This window comes from Cnephaeus nilssonii (genome assembly GCF_951640355.1).
Source record: "Cnephaeus nilssonii genome assembly, chromosome: 5".
Classification (NCBI taxonomy): domain Eukaryota; kingdom Metazoa; phylum Chordata; class Mammalia; order Chiroptera; family Vespertilionidae; genus Cnephaeus; species Cnephaeus nilssonii.
The window spans coordinates 56,837,625-56,855,123 of record NC_137076.1 but is presented as its reverse complement, the minus strand read 5'-3'; the positions used below and the strand labels follow the sequence as shown (position 1 = coordinate 56,855,123).

The window sequence follows — 17,499 nt, the reverse complement described above, 5'->3', positions numbered from 1 at the left end:
CTGGAATGTGCCACAGACTTCCAACCACAGAAGTTCTCTCGCACTGAGACTGTGGTATCCCCCTGTGGTGGAGGCCATGGCCTCTGCTCTTCTCGGCAAGTCTCCGCCAGGAGCACATGACTTTCTCCAGTCATCTCTAGGCCACATCCAAGTGAATGTCTGTGGCACCATTCATCATCCCTACCCAGCCCAGTTGTACAAATTAGGCAAACCGTGTTCTCATTTCTGACAGAGGTAGACAGCAGGAGATGTTCTCCAAAGTCTTTTCTACCCCTAAAACTTTCTAATTCTGTGACCCATTTTTAACTTCAACCATTCATTCATTCATTCAACAGTGTTTAGGGACTACCTCCTATCTCTTTGATTCTGTGATCCGTTCTTAATTTCTCCTTCCATTTATTTAACAATATTTACTGGCCATCTCTTATACACCAGGTACTGTTATGTGCAAGGATATACAAAAATAAGTAAGAAATAGTCCACACCCTTAAGAAGTTCACAGTCAATGAGGACACAGATGAATGAGTTATTTTTAATGCAGTATGGGAGGTGTTATGAGCAACCTGTGGGAACCAGAGGAGGGGATGGCTACTAGTAAGTGGTACAATGATAGGCGAGGAGGGGAAGCAAGAAGGCTTCTCAGAGAACTGAGTGTTGAAGGATAAGTAGAAGGTTATCAGGCAAATCAGATGGGTTAAAGGCATCCCAGAAATAGAGAAAAGAATAAAGGCATGGTGGTTTGTAAAACAGATAATTCAATATGAATGAAATACAGAATGTACAGGAGGGCGGAAGAAAGGGGGCTCAGATGATGAAGTATCTGTCTACATTTTACTAAGAATAGCACACTTGATCCTTTTAAGACATGTCTAAAAGATCCTAAATCAGTATTATCTGGATTACATGAGTGTTTTAGAAAGACTACTGTGAAGACTGGATCACAGAGGCCCAGTGGGAGGCGAAGGGGAGGGAGGTGAGACTGAGGCCAAAAAAAAAATCTCAATTTTTATGGGAGAAAATAATAGCAAAAACTAAAGCGGTGTTAGGGAGTGGGCACAGTGAATTCTAGAGATATTCTGGAAGTAGAATCACTCAAGACTTGGTGATCAATTTGATGCGGGAGGAAAGGAAGAGGACGGCATCTAGGATTGTGCCCAGGTTTCTGTCTTGGGTGAGGGGGTTAATGGCTGGTGAGAATAGCAAGCAACCCAGCAAGAGAACACAGAGGACCAGGAATAGTCTTGGCTTGCCAGGCCTGAAAACTGTAACCATCTCGTACATGCAACTATGCACCCTCCAAGATAAATCCTGTTGGACACGTGGTGCCCACTGGAGGTCTCCTCTAACCAGGGTCCTGGGAGGTCATAGGATAAACATGGCGCATCTTTACAGACCAACAGTGTCACACACGTTTGTGGAGAAGAAAAGTAACTTAACTGATGAGTTTATTTGAAAGCATGACTTGTATTTTAAAACAGATATAGAGTAAAATGCACATTTTTCATCCTAATTTACAGACAGAAAAGGACTTCTTCAAAGAAACCTCACAGAAGCGGAAAACCCTGGTGAGGCTAAGGGGTTCCTGTCTTCAGAGTTCTCTCCTCCTTTTCCGTTCTTCAGTGAAAATATTCACGAGGTGGTGTATTATAATATTATCAAGTAAAACTGAAGAAATACAAACATGGAGACTTGACATTTCCATTCCTATGTAGACAGGTTAGTTGTTTCTCTAAGTGTGGTCTGTGGACCCCTATGGTCCACAGGAAGCCACAAGATCAAAACATATTAACATCAAGATGTTACTTGTCCTTTTCACTCTGTTGACATTTACACTGATGATGCCAAAGCAATGGTGGGTAAAATGCTGACACCTTAGCTCGAATTAAGGTGGTTGCACCAAATCATATTAGTCATCATTGTGTTCGCCACCACCACATACTCACAGTAAACACACACAGAGAAAACAAAATAACCTGACCAGTTTGACTTACCAATGTCTTTGAGGAAGCAGCAGTAAAAATTACTAATTTTATTAAAGAATGACTCTTGAGTAAGCATCCTTTCCATATTGTATGATGTAATGAAATGTATGCATAAAGCACTTCTGCCATTACTGAAGCCTGGTGGTAATGAGAGTTGAGTTGGGAGCTGACCTTGCCACTTTTTTTCACGAGATATCACTTTTAATTGAAAGAATAACTGACAAACTATGGTCATTCAAATTTGGGTATTTGGCAGACTATTTCTTGGAAATGAATAAAGTAAGGCTGAAACTTGAAGGAAAAATTGACAGTACTTGCAGCCAATGACAAAATTCAATCTTTCTAGCATGAATTAAATTTTGGAAAACCCATATCCTGCACTGGGAACTTGACAGCTTCCCCATACAGACTTTTCAAGTAAGATCAGTGTTGATGTTAATAAATTTTTTTACTATTATGTAATGAAATATGTCAACATTTGGTAGGTCTACATAACTCAATGAACCAATATATTTCAAATGACCAATGTATGATGATCCATTCGAAGTCAAGATAGACCAGTAGATTTTAATGTAATGGAATACAAAAAGTTCACTGAAATTGTTTCATATTCCACATTACAACTAAGTTTATAAAGCTACCTCTTTTTTGAGTCTTGGCACAGTGGCAAAGGATCAAAGAATAGCCATAATTATCTGAAAAGGCTATGACATAGCTATGTGAAGCCGGATTTTCTTCATATACCCCATCCAAAAAAACAAGTCACAATTGACTGAATGCCGTGGCAGAGATGAGAATCTAGTTGTCTTCTATTAAGCCAGACATTCAAGAAATTTGCAAAAATATAAAATAATGCCACTCTTCTCACTAAATATTTTTTGGAAAAATGAAATTTTTAAATAAAAATATGCTATTTATAGTTAACATTAAATGGTTTATAATAATTATTTTAATAATAAAAATATTTAATTTCTTAGTTATAACCTCTAATTTGTTATATAGGTACAATGCATATACAAAAAAGCTCTTTACAGTCCTCACTAACTTTTAGAAGGCCCTAAGATCAAGATGTCTGAGAACTAGTGTCAGAGAAATTTACCCTCAGGCCAAAGTGATATGTATGTGCATGTTCATAGCAACACTGTTCCTCACAGCAAAAAAAGGGAAATAAACCACACATCCAATGTGGTAGATTTGAACAGTACAATACTAGAGAGCAGTGGAAATGAATGCATCATAGCCACATGCATCAACATGGACAAATCTCACAAAGATAAGTCAAATGAAAAACCAAGGTGCAGAGTGCATGCTATATGCTACCAATTTTATAAATTTCAAAGACAAGCCAAACTAAAATAACAAAGCTATTGAGAAAAAACAATGGAAACAACAAACAGAACATTTAAGAAAATGGGGACAGGTAGCAGAAGAGTACAGGACAAGTTCGATTGTGTTGGAATTTTTAGATTGGGTGATACGTTCACAGATGTTACTTTAACCATTATGTTTCATTATATATGTATGCATGTCAGCTACATTATTGTTTGTGAATAACACATACTTTACAACCTTCTAAGGGAGCTTTCCTTGCCAAAGGAACCCAAAGAGGTGAGGAAGGGCCGAAGGGGGGTAGGGCAAGCTCTGGCAGAGGGTCTGCAGCACTGGCCTCAGAGAAGTCCATCACTCGGGCAGTTAGTTCTCTTCCACGGACACCGAGGGAGGTGGTATCCACTGCCATCCATCTGGTTTGGTTTTTCAACAGCTCTCCCTACTTAAAAATGCCATTTCTCCCTTCATCCTCTATTTTATATTTTTATCACAAGGAAAGAAACTACCACATTTCACAGATAATTTTGTGTTGTATCCAAACCACTAAATTTAGCCATCATAATCTCTTATCACCAGAGCCAGCTCCTACTATATTTTTCCTACCTTCTATCCTTACATCACCAGTATGACTCCTCTGGTTCCATAAAGTTTCTCTCTTAGTGTCTCCTGCATACTTTTGATCTATTTCAACCTCTTCTGGCTAAAGCCATTTCTTCTGTTTGGAATCTTCTCCCTCTCTTCTCGGGATCTAAATCCATAATATCCTCGGGGATGCTTTAAGTATCACTCCTCTCCAAGAACCTATTACCCATCACTCTTAATCCGAGTTGCCTCGAATATTTACACAGCTGATTCCTATTATATTGTTTCATACTTGTTGGCATATTGATTTGAGCTTATCCTCTGTGATTGTTTTGTGTCAACATTTGAAAGAACAGTCAACAGAGATTGCATCCTCAAAACTTTTTCGTAATGAATGAGCACCAAGTAAAGCTACAACTCTCAGCCAATCAAATCCTCACTGCTCTAACGGTGACAACATGAGGGTTGACATACACCCTTATTCTCAAAAGGCTTTCAATTCATTTTATTGAGGTAAGTTTTCTCCTGCTGTAGGAAAAGATTTCCCACTTTATAATAAAACCCAAGAAAAGCAACATTTGCTTTATTGAATTCTTTTTCATAATTTTAAACAACTTTAGAATTCAACATTTCTCCTCCCTATCCCACCAGTCATTACTTGAAGTCCTTAGAAAATCATCCTTGGCAGGTGTTTGAGCCAGCTTCTTAGTGAACACAAGATCTTCTGTTTATTTGGGAGCAGTTTTACTTATTAGACAGGCCTTGACTTAAGAAATCAAAGTTATCTTCTCTATAACTTCTACTGTACTGGTCCTAATCTCTGTTTTCTGTTCAGCATTTATAAATCTATGAAAATGCTTTTGAAGCTGAATTTTAATTGTTTGTTTCCATCTCTTTTTCCACCCACTTGTCTCTGAGCTCCTTGAGAGCAAGGACTCATTTGCTCACTTCAGCTCTACAGACCCCTAGGCCCTGGCACAGAAGCACTCAGTTACTCCTGCATGAATGAATCAATGAATCAATCAATGAATCAGTCAAGTATCAGTTATTGGATACAAGCTGAGAATTTAGATTGAACAATTCAGAGTAAGTTTCTCCCCTTTTTCACTTGATAGAATTTCATATATTTAAGTGTAGTTGCCATGCATGGTTTTTCTCCACTCTAATGCTTATCTTCAAATTTAGCACTCACAATTGCCTCAATAATTGATTCCTCATATGATGATTTCAAGAGCTCACACATTCTAGTTGCCTTCCTTCTGATGAGTACTTTATCAATTTCCCCCCTTTTAATCAGGACACCCAATCTGGGCTTCAATATTACACATGTGATCTAATCAGTTTACAAGACTTGGTTTTGAATTTAGTACTTAAGTTAACTCATCCAACTCTGCTAAAATACATCCATTCTTCAAATAAAAGTTGAATTTTAAATGTTGCTTGATGATGCATAATGGTTATCTCTGGGATATTTCCCATTTTACTTTAAACATTCCTACATAGCTTTCATTATTTATACTAAGCAGGTACTGCTTTTTTTTTTTTTTCATTAAAAAGCCAATATAGATTTTTAAAAAATAAACTAGTAAACCAAATTAATACCTGTGATTTGTATGGTTTCAGCCTTATGGAGTACACTTAACTCGTATTTTAAATACTTGTACTTATTTATTTTCATTTACATACATTTCCTCACCTATCAACAAGTATTCAAGTAGCCACTGGTATACAGAACTTGAAACTATCTAGATTATGAAATTTCTCTCTTCCTATAAATGTCAGAAAGAAGCTCACTATAATTTGATTTCCCTCTTTCTTAAGGTCAGATTAAAACCCAGTCAGTTATTATTTGAGGTCTGCTTTCCCCTCGAAGGGAGAAATCAGAATGCACGTTTCAGGAATATCTCCTAAAGCAGAAGGTGTCTCCCACTTTGCTCCCTCCCAAATACAGCTGTGTTTCACGGTCTAGAGGGCTGTTGGGTTAATTAACAAATAGGGCCAAACAAGCACAGATCAGAAAACAACTCATAATTCTAGGCCATTACACAAGGCAGTATTCTCCATACGGAGCACATAATTCAGACCCCAGACAGTGCCATTGCCTATGACTCTATTCTATTGCCCTCTGCTCAGTCTGAAGTCAAAATCCGTCTCTGAGGAAGAAATGTCATTGCTGTCACAAGTTTTCGTGAATCAGAGCAGTGTGTTCCACCAGCACCTAAAGGGGTCCTCCTGTACAATGGAGGGTCTCCAAGAGGAGGTGCAGCTGGGGAAGGCCTGTCCCTCAGCTTGTGGGACCCCATGAAGATTTCACAGACCTCAGAGATACAATGGGCCTCAAGAGACGGTCCCTCCAGTCCTTGACAGCGCTGACCCTGGTGCCACGGGCTCAATTTTTACTTCTGTCCAATTGGTTAGAGCAGTGGTCGGCAAACTCATTAGTCAACAGAGCCAAATACCAACAGTACAATGATTGAAATTTCTTTTGAGAGCCAAATTTTTTAAACTTAAACTTCTTCTAACGCCACTTCTTCAAAATAAACTCGCCCAGGCCGTGGTATTTTGTGGAAGAGCCACACTCGAGGGGCCAAAGAGCCGCATGTGGCTGACGAGCTGCGGTTTGCCGACCACTGGAGAGGAGCCCTTCCCTGTCTGCCTCATAGACAAATAACATTGGTGAAAATGCTTTGTGAGCAATGAAGCATAATATAAGTACAGAATGCGGTTAATGTACTATTATCCATTTTACAACATGGCACCACATCAGCACAGAGAGGTGAAGTGACTTGCCCAAGGTCACAAAGCTAGTGAGAAACTAATGTTTGTGGTGGGAGAGGGGGACAGACCAGACTGGAGGCTGTGTCTCATGACGAGTGCTAGTCCTTCCCTAAGCCTCTGGTTTCCAATCGGGAGTCAATTATTCAGGCCCATGAGCTATTTTTAGGATTTTAAGAGTCTAACAAATTATTGTTAATGAGCGGCCCAGGCTCAACCTTACGTCTTTATTTTTGGCTGAAATGGCATTAACCCAGGGTGGTAATCTGGGAGTCCTCCGACGTGTGTTCAGGAGTCCTCAACCCTGACTATCCATTAGGATCACCCGGGGAGCTTTAAAAGAATGCCCATACCCAGGCTCCACTTTGGGCTAATTAAATTTAAATCTCTGGGGGTGTTTGCATTTTTTTAAATCTCCCAGTTGATTCTAATGTGCAGTCAGGGTTGAGAACCACTGGGTTGGGCTGATGTGATCAGAAACTGATAGGAAGCAATAATTGTCTGTGATTAATCACACAGTGCCATTAAAGCAATCCTAGTGAGAACCTTAGTTGAAAAGAATTCACACCTCGTGTGTATCAATGTGGCTGGCATTTATTGCACACACATTTTGTGCCAGGCACGAGTATAATATAAATATCTATATGTATGAACTCACTTAGTTGCGATACAACCTACAATGCTTCCCCATTTTACAGATGAGAAACAGGCAGCGAAGTGCAGTAACTTGCCAAGGTCACGGTTAAAAGGTGGTGCAGCCAGGATGTAACTCATGCATCTGGTACCAGGATCTTAATCCCATATACTTACTGCTTCTTGGTACAGACACAGAATGTGGTTTACAATGCCTTAGCCTTGGTGATGAATTAAAATACAGAATATTGGGGAATGTAAGACAGTTTCTAATCCAAATGCCTGTAGAGGCCAGAAGGTAAGATACACAAGGGAGACGGGCAGGTGTACGTGCAGATGGGGACAGGCGGCAGAGGGGTAGGAACTGTGGCAGACTGACGAACACATGCCCGGGGAAGGGAGACAGCCGCCACCGACTACAGCAGATTGCTGCCATGTGGGGAGGTGGGCCCACTGCTGCTGGCTCTTCCAAGTTTTCAAAAGAAGCTAAAATTTTTATTTTTATGTGAAACTGCCCATTTCCAAATGCTTTCTCAAGCTTTTCAACATACATCCACAGGCCACTAGCTAGTGACCGCTGATATGATCTCACACACACAGCACACACAGCACACACACCAACACACACATACACACACCTCTCAATCCTTCATTTAATGTGTTCTCTTGGATTGGTTTTCTACAGTTAGAAACAGCACACCATGCCTTTTTTCCTTCAAGCAAAATTTCAACTGTTATCTATACAACACATGGAAAAACCAATATAAATCCCGCCCTCCCCCCCCCCCCCGGTAATTTTAATCAGTGGACTGACTGTTGAATAAATAAATAAATAAACATTTATTAAACACCTAGTCTCTCATTTGAATCTCTCTGTAAGACTGTGAACATGGATTTACTACCCTCACTTTACAGGACAACCCAGTCATAATTCGCATGATTACTATACAATTTAGGTACAAATCATATACACAGGAACACGTTCTGATAGTAAAAGTCTAATGTAATACTGCTGGCCTATGAAACAAGTATTAGTCAAGCCCTATTATAACAGCCTTATAAAAGAAGTTTACCATGCCATATTATTCCTCATCACCCCAATTAGATATATGGAAAATGAAAAAAATAAAAAACCCAGAAGTCACCAAAAAGGTCTGGGTCAGAAATGACTGTAGTTTAATCACAATCTAAGCCAATAGAAACCTATTTCATATACTTAATAATAGCTCCTTCTTCTTGAGCTCCTGCAGTGCAGCAGGCACCAATTAGGCATGGTTTGTATGTGTACATAATATTGATATTTATATAAGTATTCGATCAATCCTTGCAATAACCCCATGATATAGGAACTATTGCCACTATTGAAAGATGAGGAAAACAGAGGACAGGGAAGCTAAGCAATTTGCCCAAAGTCACCCCGTTAGTTAGTGGCAGAGCTGGGATCTGAACAGCCTGGCTCCAGAGTCTGTCCACTGGACCACCACACCATGCATTTAAAAAGCATGTGAGTCTCTGGTTTTACTAAGTGGGACCATATACAGTAGACACAGTGAAAAGAGGGTGAAGTCACATTATATTTTCTCTCTCCCGCTGCAAAACAGAAGCTTTCTAAAATCCACCACCAGACAACCTAGGACCCTAGCACTATATAATGTTAGAAAAATCTATCCCCTACACAAGTGCAGTAGCTTGTTTTAAAAGCCCAGAGAAGCAGGGTGCAGCTGATCATGTAAAAGTCCATTCCCCTGGCCCTCTCTGGTCCCTCCAGAAGGCCAGCTGCTCCAGATCACGCAAAATAGTTCACCCTGAGATCCCATCTCTCTCTCACTCCTTGCCTTTTTTTCCTTCACTGCACACTTCTAAGGGGTTCTAACCACTTTTCTGAACCATGTAGAAATTGCCGCAAAGAGAGATAGGTATCATTTTAGGGTCAGCTTTTTCAGGCCCAAGCCTTGGAGAAGGCCCATGCATTTCTTCCTTGCTGGTACAGAGCACTGGGCTGAATTGGGACTTTCTTTAGAAACAGAAGCAAAGAGTACCTACGCCTTAGTCATTTCAGAACTCTAGAAACAGAACTTGAGTGGTGGAGGGTGTTTTTTCATAAGAAGGGAATGGCCGGCTGGAAACAATATCCTTTTTAGGCGCACGGAATCTGCTGCATTGAACAGAACCCGGGGTCAGCCTGTGAAAAGCAGAGTTGCTACAGGCCACATGCTGATCTCACACGGTGGGCGTGTATCACTGCACACTTTATAGAATTAGCCACAGTGCAGCCTCTGTGTGTGTCTGTGTGTGTACGCAGTGACGCTGACTTTGAGCAAATAAACAGCACTCTGCACCCATGCAGCTAAAGTCTGATTTCAATTTAGGAAACCACCTTGCAGCTACAGCAATTCTGTCCCAAGGTAGGTCCCTGGGGAATGAGAAGAGTCATCTGAGAGGCCCTTGCTTCAGCACCTAGTCATACTCTATTCTCGCATATCATAAAAATGCCATTTACAGACAGAGGACAGAAATGCAAAACTTGCTCCTAAACAGAAGGGGAAGGCAGCTAGAAACTTCAGCCCACCAAATCTTCTTAGCAATTTCTAAGGTCTGTGCTTTGTACATTCGTTTCTTATGAAACATGACAAAAGAAATTTCAGCTACGACGAACCATAAAGTATTTGTACACTTGGTCCTATGAGTTACTGAGCTACACCTAGCAAAGGAAGAAACAGAAAAGAATGCATCAAAACAGGACCCAGTACCTTCATTTACATCTATATCTCTAAAATGTGACTCGAGAGCACCTTAATTAAGCCAGAATAGTAATGAAATCTGATTGGGGGGGGAGGGGGGGCGGGCGGGAACCAGCCACATGTCCTTACCATAACTAGGCCTGATCTGGATTTATTTCCGATAAGAGAAAACTCAAAATCTATTCTTTCACCACAAAGCCCATGGTCTTGTAAAACCTTACGCTAGAAAGCCTTTAACGCCCCCAAAAGTCCTATTTTGTAGGTCACACTCTCATTATCTTGCTCTGGGATCAGTCTGATGAAATTATAGAGAATGACTAATGCATCACTCAGAATGGAGAGATCAGCTCCAGCTTGGTGTCTGTGTTTCTGTCCTCCTCTCCTAATGCACCAGCAGTGATTTTTAAAGAACAGAGAGGCAGGATGAGGCAACTTCAGCAAGAAAAGCTGTGAGGCACTGAATTAACTTACCCTCAGGAAGATGCCGCCCTTTCTTTAGCTTTCACGGATGCATTACGGACCAGTCACAGAAACCAAGGGAGCTTTGTACACCATGGCAATTTGGGCTCCACCACCATTTCCTTCACACCTTGGCATCTTTTGAGTCCAAAGACACCACTTTGCATATAAATGACCAGAGTCAGTGATACTAGATGTGGTTTTTCTCTTTGGTGAAACTAAACTCGTTCGGACAGGATCTGAACCCAAACTACTGGGATTAGCAAATAAGCTAGTTTAGCAACCCAGCCGGGCACCATACATTTCGAATCCAATCTTTCCTACGAGAACATTTTGACATTAATAGGACTCCTTGTATTTTAAACCAACTTTTGACCCCAGGAGAAGCCTGCCTGGTTATTCCAACACAACACCATCCCCTGGGTATTTCCACGGCCTTTGTCCATCTAGTTTTATAAGCCTCGAAAGACAGCGATTTTCCACACCTCTCTTGGAACTCTCCTAATAGAGGCCATTCAAAGACTCTAAAACTCCAAATGCACAGCGAGCTCTAACCCTGGCCGAAAGCTGTCCAGTTCCTATTTCTCCAGCATGATTTATTAACACTTTGTGCGGGAGGCTTGTCAACGCACAGCAGCCGTGTCATCCCCAGGGCGAGATGGCAGCACGTAGATAAATTAAAAATCAATTTTTTTATTAGAAACTATTTTGAAGCATTAGAAGGAATGTGATTTTGAGCTATCTTTCTTATTTTAACAGGAAAGCTCAATGGACCCTACTTACTGTATTAGGAATATATGGATTTCTTTTTAGGAGAACAAATAGCCATTATTGCCCAGTATCAACTCAGCCCGCTACGAGGCACCTCAGAATCATTAGCTCTGGCTGACAGGAGCAGTGAAATACTTTACTACTTCAGATTTGACAATTTTCCCTGTGGTTCCTGTTATAGTTATAAGGTATGGCCTCAACACTGAAAAACATTAATAAGTAGAAAAAAAGAGTTAGGTTTTCTACCTTTCTCTTCCATCAGACATATAAAGACTCCTAAAAATATAAAAACAAGGGATCCGGTTGCTTGCCAAGTCATTTTGCTTCCCAATTTTACTAGAAAGCAAGGGAGAATTTTAAAAGTTTTGTTAATGAAGAGCACAATAACCTGTTCTGGTCTTAACCCACAACAGAGTAAACAATGAAAATACTAGACTAACAAAACAACCGTTTTATTAACTTTTCCTTTGTGCGTCCCCTTGAGCACGGCATCAGGCTGATTTCCACTGGTAAACAGAATAGGATGTAAACTCATACACATTTCTGGTAAGTTGAAGCCAATGAGGAAAACTTGAAAGTGCAGATGGCATCAACGGAAAAAGGATTTACAGATGCAACCAACACAGGAGAAAGCCCTTCCTTACCCTTTCCCTCAGTTTGTGATCCCCAATGTAATGCACTGAGCCCCAGCCTGGCCAAAAGTCACAGACAGTATCAGTTTCTCTCTGTTCCTCTTTCTTAGGCTGACATTTTTAAGCTATGCAGTTCGGGATTCTGCGAAAGATAAGCACATGGTATAGCTCCAAGGACCTCTAGGATAGTTTTTGGACATAGTATTGGACCTTGTAAATGGAAAGAACTTTTATTAAAAGAGCCATCAACAGCAGCAGCAGAGTCACAGTTAAATCCCAAAATGATAATGACCACTCTAGGCCAAGAAATAAAGGCTTTTTAAAGCCACTTCTCCAAAATAATTTAGGTTTAACAACCTTTGTTGGGGGTCACCTCCAAAAGCTAGGTTATAACTTCTTTTTCATTTTTAGCTGGTAGGATCACCATTCAACTCTATAGGACAGGACTTTTTGTTTTTCTGCATATGTAAGAGGCTCATATAACTCCTCTCTCTCTCTCTCTCTCTCTCTCTCTCTCTCTCTCTCTCTCTCTCTCTCTCTCTCTCTCTCTCCTCTCTCTCTTCAGAGGCCCAGGAGGAAATGACTGTGTAGAATTTTAAATCAGAAACCTAACGCTTAGGTTAGTAGTGTCAGGTTAAAGGCTCGCCCATCCCCGAAGCTAATTCAGTTCTGAACAGTCCCATGGGTGTTCAGTCGAACAGAAGGAGCTAGGAAACCTTAGCAGGCCGAAGCCCAGCCTGGGGAATTGCTGGGACTCGGTGCCAGGGGCCGAGGCTCACCCCAGACTTGGTATCAGATAATACCAAGTGCTAGTCTGGACTTCCAGGACTAATCTACTCGAGGGTGGAACTTCCAGGTTCCCTGGTGTCTGTGCTGTGGAGCAGGACAGTGGCCTTTGTACAGCCACACTGCGCCTGGCTGGTGTAGATTTAGTAACAGGAAAATAGATTCAACACAGAGAAAGAGTCTATTCGCAGCAATTACGTATGGGAGGTGCAGAGACAAGGCAGGGGTCCTCGGATAAAGTGGAAAGTATTCCAAATTTTCTAGAGATTCCGATTTCACAAGTTTCTTTCTTTTCTCCTTCTTCTTCTTCTTCTTTTTTTTTTTTTTTTTTGTATTCTAACTTGAACTTCTTAAATGTGTGTTTATAGGTTCTCTAGATTCTTAAAACCTTATATCAACAGTGGCTGCTCACCACTTTTGTATTTCCTCAGAAGGGCTCTTGGGTTTCAAAAGCAATTTTCCCTACCTAATTCCCCCTCCAACCCTCCCCACCCTCCAAATTACACACACACATCAGTCCTTCTAGGGTCAAATTTTAAATCTGCCCTTAGATAACTCCTTAAAACCTTGGGATGACTTCTTTGATCCCCAGACTAACTAAATTTTAACTTTGAAACAAAACAGTTCTCCAGGGAAAGAAAAATCCTTCTTCCACACACATAAGCAAACAACAAAGAATTTAGCCTTAGAACCAGGATTTTAGGACTACAATTATTTTCTACATTAAATACCAATTAACACTATCTACCAAAGTCAATATTTGTTACTTCTCTACAAACTGCAAGTTTCTTCAAGACTCATCGGCACTTAGCAAGCCTTGGGTTACTGAATTGCAAAATACACCATTTGCCCAGAAATGTGTCTTAGTCCCAATGCAAATTGCTTATAAAACATGTGTAAAGCATGCTTTAAACAAGCAGCACACACCCACAGAAATCCATTCAATGCAAAGGTAAGTGAAAAAAGCTTCTCAAATTAGGCTCCCCTTTACAAACTGGAGGGACATTTACAGTATCTCCGAAGCTAATTGCTTCTTACTTCAGTAAAAGTGGCTTTATGTGACTAGAAGAGAGAGTTGATTTTTTTTTTTTTTTAGTGCATAACAGTATTCAATTAGAGAACAGGGTGGGAGAGCCCACTCTTAAAATATAACTTAATCACCAGGCACCAGCGCGCAGAAGAGGTCCAAGCACACGAGCTAAAATGGAGCCTGAATTTCCTCTCAGACTGAAAGGGTAGTTGCAGGAGGTCAGGGTCAAGGTCACCAGCAGGGCAGGCTGCAGCTGCCCGACCGCGCTGCACACAACAGAGAGAAGGCGGTCCACCTCCGTCACTGCCTAAACAGATAAATCCCTTCTCCTCTCCTACCCTGCCTCTAACCTCGCCAACATTTTTTTTTTTTTTAAGCAGGAGGAGACGAGAAGAAAGGAAAATGACCAAATAACCTCACCGCCCTGGTCTTTCGCACACAATCTCATCAGCTCCCAAAGTTGCCATCTAAGGGCAAGTTCGCAGAGAGCACTGAAGCCCATTTTGTCCGAGCAGGGCAAGCCTCCCCCCCGACCCCGCGGGGAGTCCTGCCCCCTCTCCTTCCCTCCGCACCCCCGCTCCCCCCGCAGAAGAGCTGGGAACTGGGGCCGGCCGGCCATGTGCACGCACACACTCTGCCACCAACTGCTGCGAGTTTTCCTGTGAATCGCAGCGCAGAGCCTCCCAACTCGCCCTCCCCGACTCCGCCGCCTTCTCTTTCCTCGCACAAAATTCCCCTACACACGCAGCCGCTGGCGAGCGATTTTATGTGCATATATATTACATATGTGATATTATCCTCAGAACCTCTAGCGGGCAGGCGAAGAAAGGACTGCACAGGGGCATTTTTTTTTTTTTTTAAAGGAAGGGGGGGGGGGAAAAAAGCACAACCCAAGCTCTGTGCGCCGACTCCAGCGTGCCGGGAAGGGGAAAGAAAAGAGGAATGTTTGCGGAGAGGGCTGCCCGCAAGTGCCCTTGCTCGCCACTTGGGCCGCGGCCCGGGTGACACGGAGCCGCGGGGGCGCCCGGCCCGAGCCACACGCGCCCCCTGCCCGTCCCCCCGGGCCGGCACCGCCGCGGCTCTTTCGCGAGGGGGAGATCGATCGCGCTGCCTGTCTGCAGCGGAAACGCACACGCTCACACACAGCCGGAGCCCGAGACACCATAACCTTAACCCTTCCCCCACCCTCCGTGAACTTCAGGTGACCGACCACGTCGGCCTGACACCCGGGCCGCCGGGCGCTCCGACTCCGCTCCCGCCCCCGGCCCGGGTTTTGCAGGCTCGGACTCCGAGCAGCGCCAAACCGCCGAGAGAGGGGAGCAGCGCGGGGGGGGGGGGGGGGGGGGGGAGAAGAGAAATTGACCCTCCGTCTCCCCGACCCCTCCCTCTGGCGCCTCCGGCGTCCCCTCCTCCCCGTCACCCCGCCCCACGCTGCTCCCCTGCCCCCTCCTCCCTGCATTCAAGGAGCCGGGCGGCCCCGGGGGATATTTTTAGTCGCTTCTTTCTCCTTCACTTTTAGCTTTAGCAGCATCTCCGAACACTCCAAGCGGAGAGAGATCGGGGGGTGGGGGCTGGAGAGGGAGTGGGGGAAAAGTTAGGAGTCTCGCAAAGAAAAGCCGGAGAGAGGGCGGAGAGGGGCCGGGGTGCGGGTGGAGGAGGGGAAGGGGACCGGGCCGCGCCGGCGGGTGTGAGTCTCCAGTTGCTGTGTGTGGCTGCAGCCGGGGAGGGCTGGGATGCACTTTAGTCCTGGACTCTGCACAGCTCGCGGGGAAGGGGGGGTCGGAGCGCCCGAGTCTCGCCCGGCTCCGTCTGCTCCGACTGACCCCGCATTTTATTGCGGCCAGGAGCCCTGCTCCTCCCCTCCCCTCCGCTCTGCAGGGACCTCGCGCGCCGCGAGCCGCCCTGCCTCCTGCCTCCGCCTCGGCGCAGCTCCCGCACCCCACATCCGCCCGCCGCTGCCCGGCCTCGCCCCCCGCCCCGCGCCCCGGCTCGCCCCTTCGCCCCGGCGCCGCGGGACCGGCCGCCCCGCGGCGCGTGTGGACTGTGTGTTTGTGTGCGGGGCCCCCACACCCTCCCCAGCCGCTCCCGCCTCGCCCGCCCCCGACTCCCCTCCTCCGCCGCCGCCGCCTCCTCCACCTCCGCCTCCTCCGGCTCCTGCCCCAGCCGCCGCCGCCGGCTCCGGGGCCGACCCACCCCGGCGCAACCTTTAGCCGGAGACGGACCTCTCCCTGGATCCCGTACCCGGCGGGCGGCCGCGCGCCCTCGCCCCGACACCCCCAAACGCCATGTCACGGCCCCCCGGCCCTCCGCGCACCCCGACCCCCGCACCCTCAGGCACTGGGATCCACCGGGAATTTTTTTTTTTAAAGATTCCAACCTCTCCCACCTCCCCTCCACCCCCCGATTAACACACACACACACACACACAAAACCCGGCATCCACACTACTCCCCTCCTCCTCCCCCGGCCCCCTCCCCCCCAGCAACCCGGAGTGAGGAGGGGGAGGGGAAGGGAAGGGGGGAACAGCTCGATCTCAAGGAAAAAAAAAAAAAGAGGGGGGCTGAGAGAAAGAAAGAAAAAGAGAGAGAGAGAGAATAGAAAGGGCACGGGGCTGATCATCACCAACATGGCTGCCTCGGCAGAGACCTAAACGAGGAGTAACCCGGGCTGTGTCTTTGTCAGTTTCACCTCTGTAACCCTAAACTAACGCAGAAAACAACGGAGGAGGCTGCGGAGGGGAAAGGGGAGAGGGAGGGCGAGAAAATGGCACGAGAGGCGGCGGGGAAGGGATGACTTACGTGAGGGAAGGCGCTTGGGCTGCTCCTGCTTCCTCCTGGGCATTTTCCCCCTTTTCTCACATTCTCCTCCTCGGTTAATGGGAGATCAAATAAACCCCCGTGGGGGCAGACAGGCAGACACGGGCAGGAGCGGGGAGGTGGTTGGGGGGCGGGCGGGCGGGCAGGGGGAAACCCCTTCTCTCCGGTGTGTACAATGGGTTGAAGCTTGTTTCCTGGAGCCAGAAGAGGGGTTTTCTTCTTTTCTTTCCTTTCTCTCTCTCTCTCTTTTTCTTTTTTTTTTTTTTAATTTTTTTTTGGTCGTGCACCTGGCTTGTCCCCCGAGCGTAATATTCTTCAATGGAAACGGATCTAATAGGTGTGAGTGTGTGTGTGTCCCGGGCTCGCGCGTGTGATGGGAGGCATAAATAAATGAGCGCCGGTGCGGCGGTGTCGATGGCCGCGCGCTGTGTCTCCGAGCCCCTAACACTAATGTCGGGATCAAAGGGCAGCGGCGGCGGCAGCACAGCTCACAGCTCGCTCTCGCTCTCTCTCTCTCTCTCTCTCCCTCGCTCTCTCTCTCTCCTCTCGCGCTCTCTCTCTCTTTCTCTGTCACACACACACTCACACACACGGAGGCACAGACTGAGGGAAAGAGCGAGAGAGCTAGACACACACACACACACACACACACACACACACACACGCACACACACAGCAAAGAGGAAGGTGCCCTAAGGCTCCCAGGGCGGACTCAGCCAGGGATTTGCAGCCGCTCAGCGTGGAAAGAATGGGGGACGCGCGCGCGCGGGGGTGGGATGGAGTTCTTCGAATTTATCCCGCTAGTCGCCAGATCGAGGGAGGGGGGGGGGGAAAGTTTTTCCCCCACTCTTGAAAACGATTGCTGCATTTATCCTTACTGGTTTTTTAAAAAAGGAAATAGATTTGCCTCTTAACTTTCTTTTGTTTATTAAACTGCATGCTCTTCTGCACAAAATTCTTCAG

The 17,499-nt window shown here is 45.1% G+C and overlaps 1 protein-coding gene across 8 annotated transcripts in view; it reads right to left on the bottom strand.

Moving 5' to 3' along the window:
* The window catches only part of ZNF827 (zinc finger protein 827), a 169,061-nt gene extending 151,878 nt beyond the window's left edge, over positions 1–17,183 (bottom strand). For all 8 annotated transcript variants that reach the window (XM_079772249.1, XM_079772250.1, XM_079772254.1 and 5 more), the window contains exon 1: positions 16,519–17,183. In XM_079772249.1, coding sequence (XP_079628375.1) covers positions 16,519–16,561 — 43 coding nt within the window. In that variant the 5' untranslated portion in view covers positions 16,562–17,183. The remainder of the gene's footprint in view (positions 1–16,518) is intronic.
* Between the last annotated feature and the right edge of the window lie 316 nt (positions 17,184–17,499).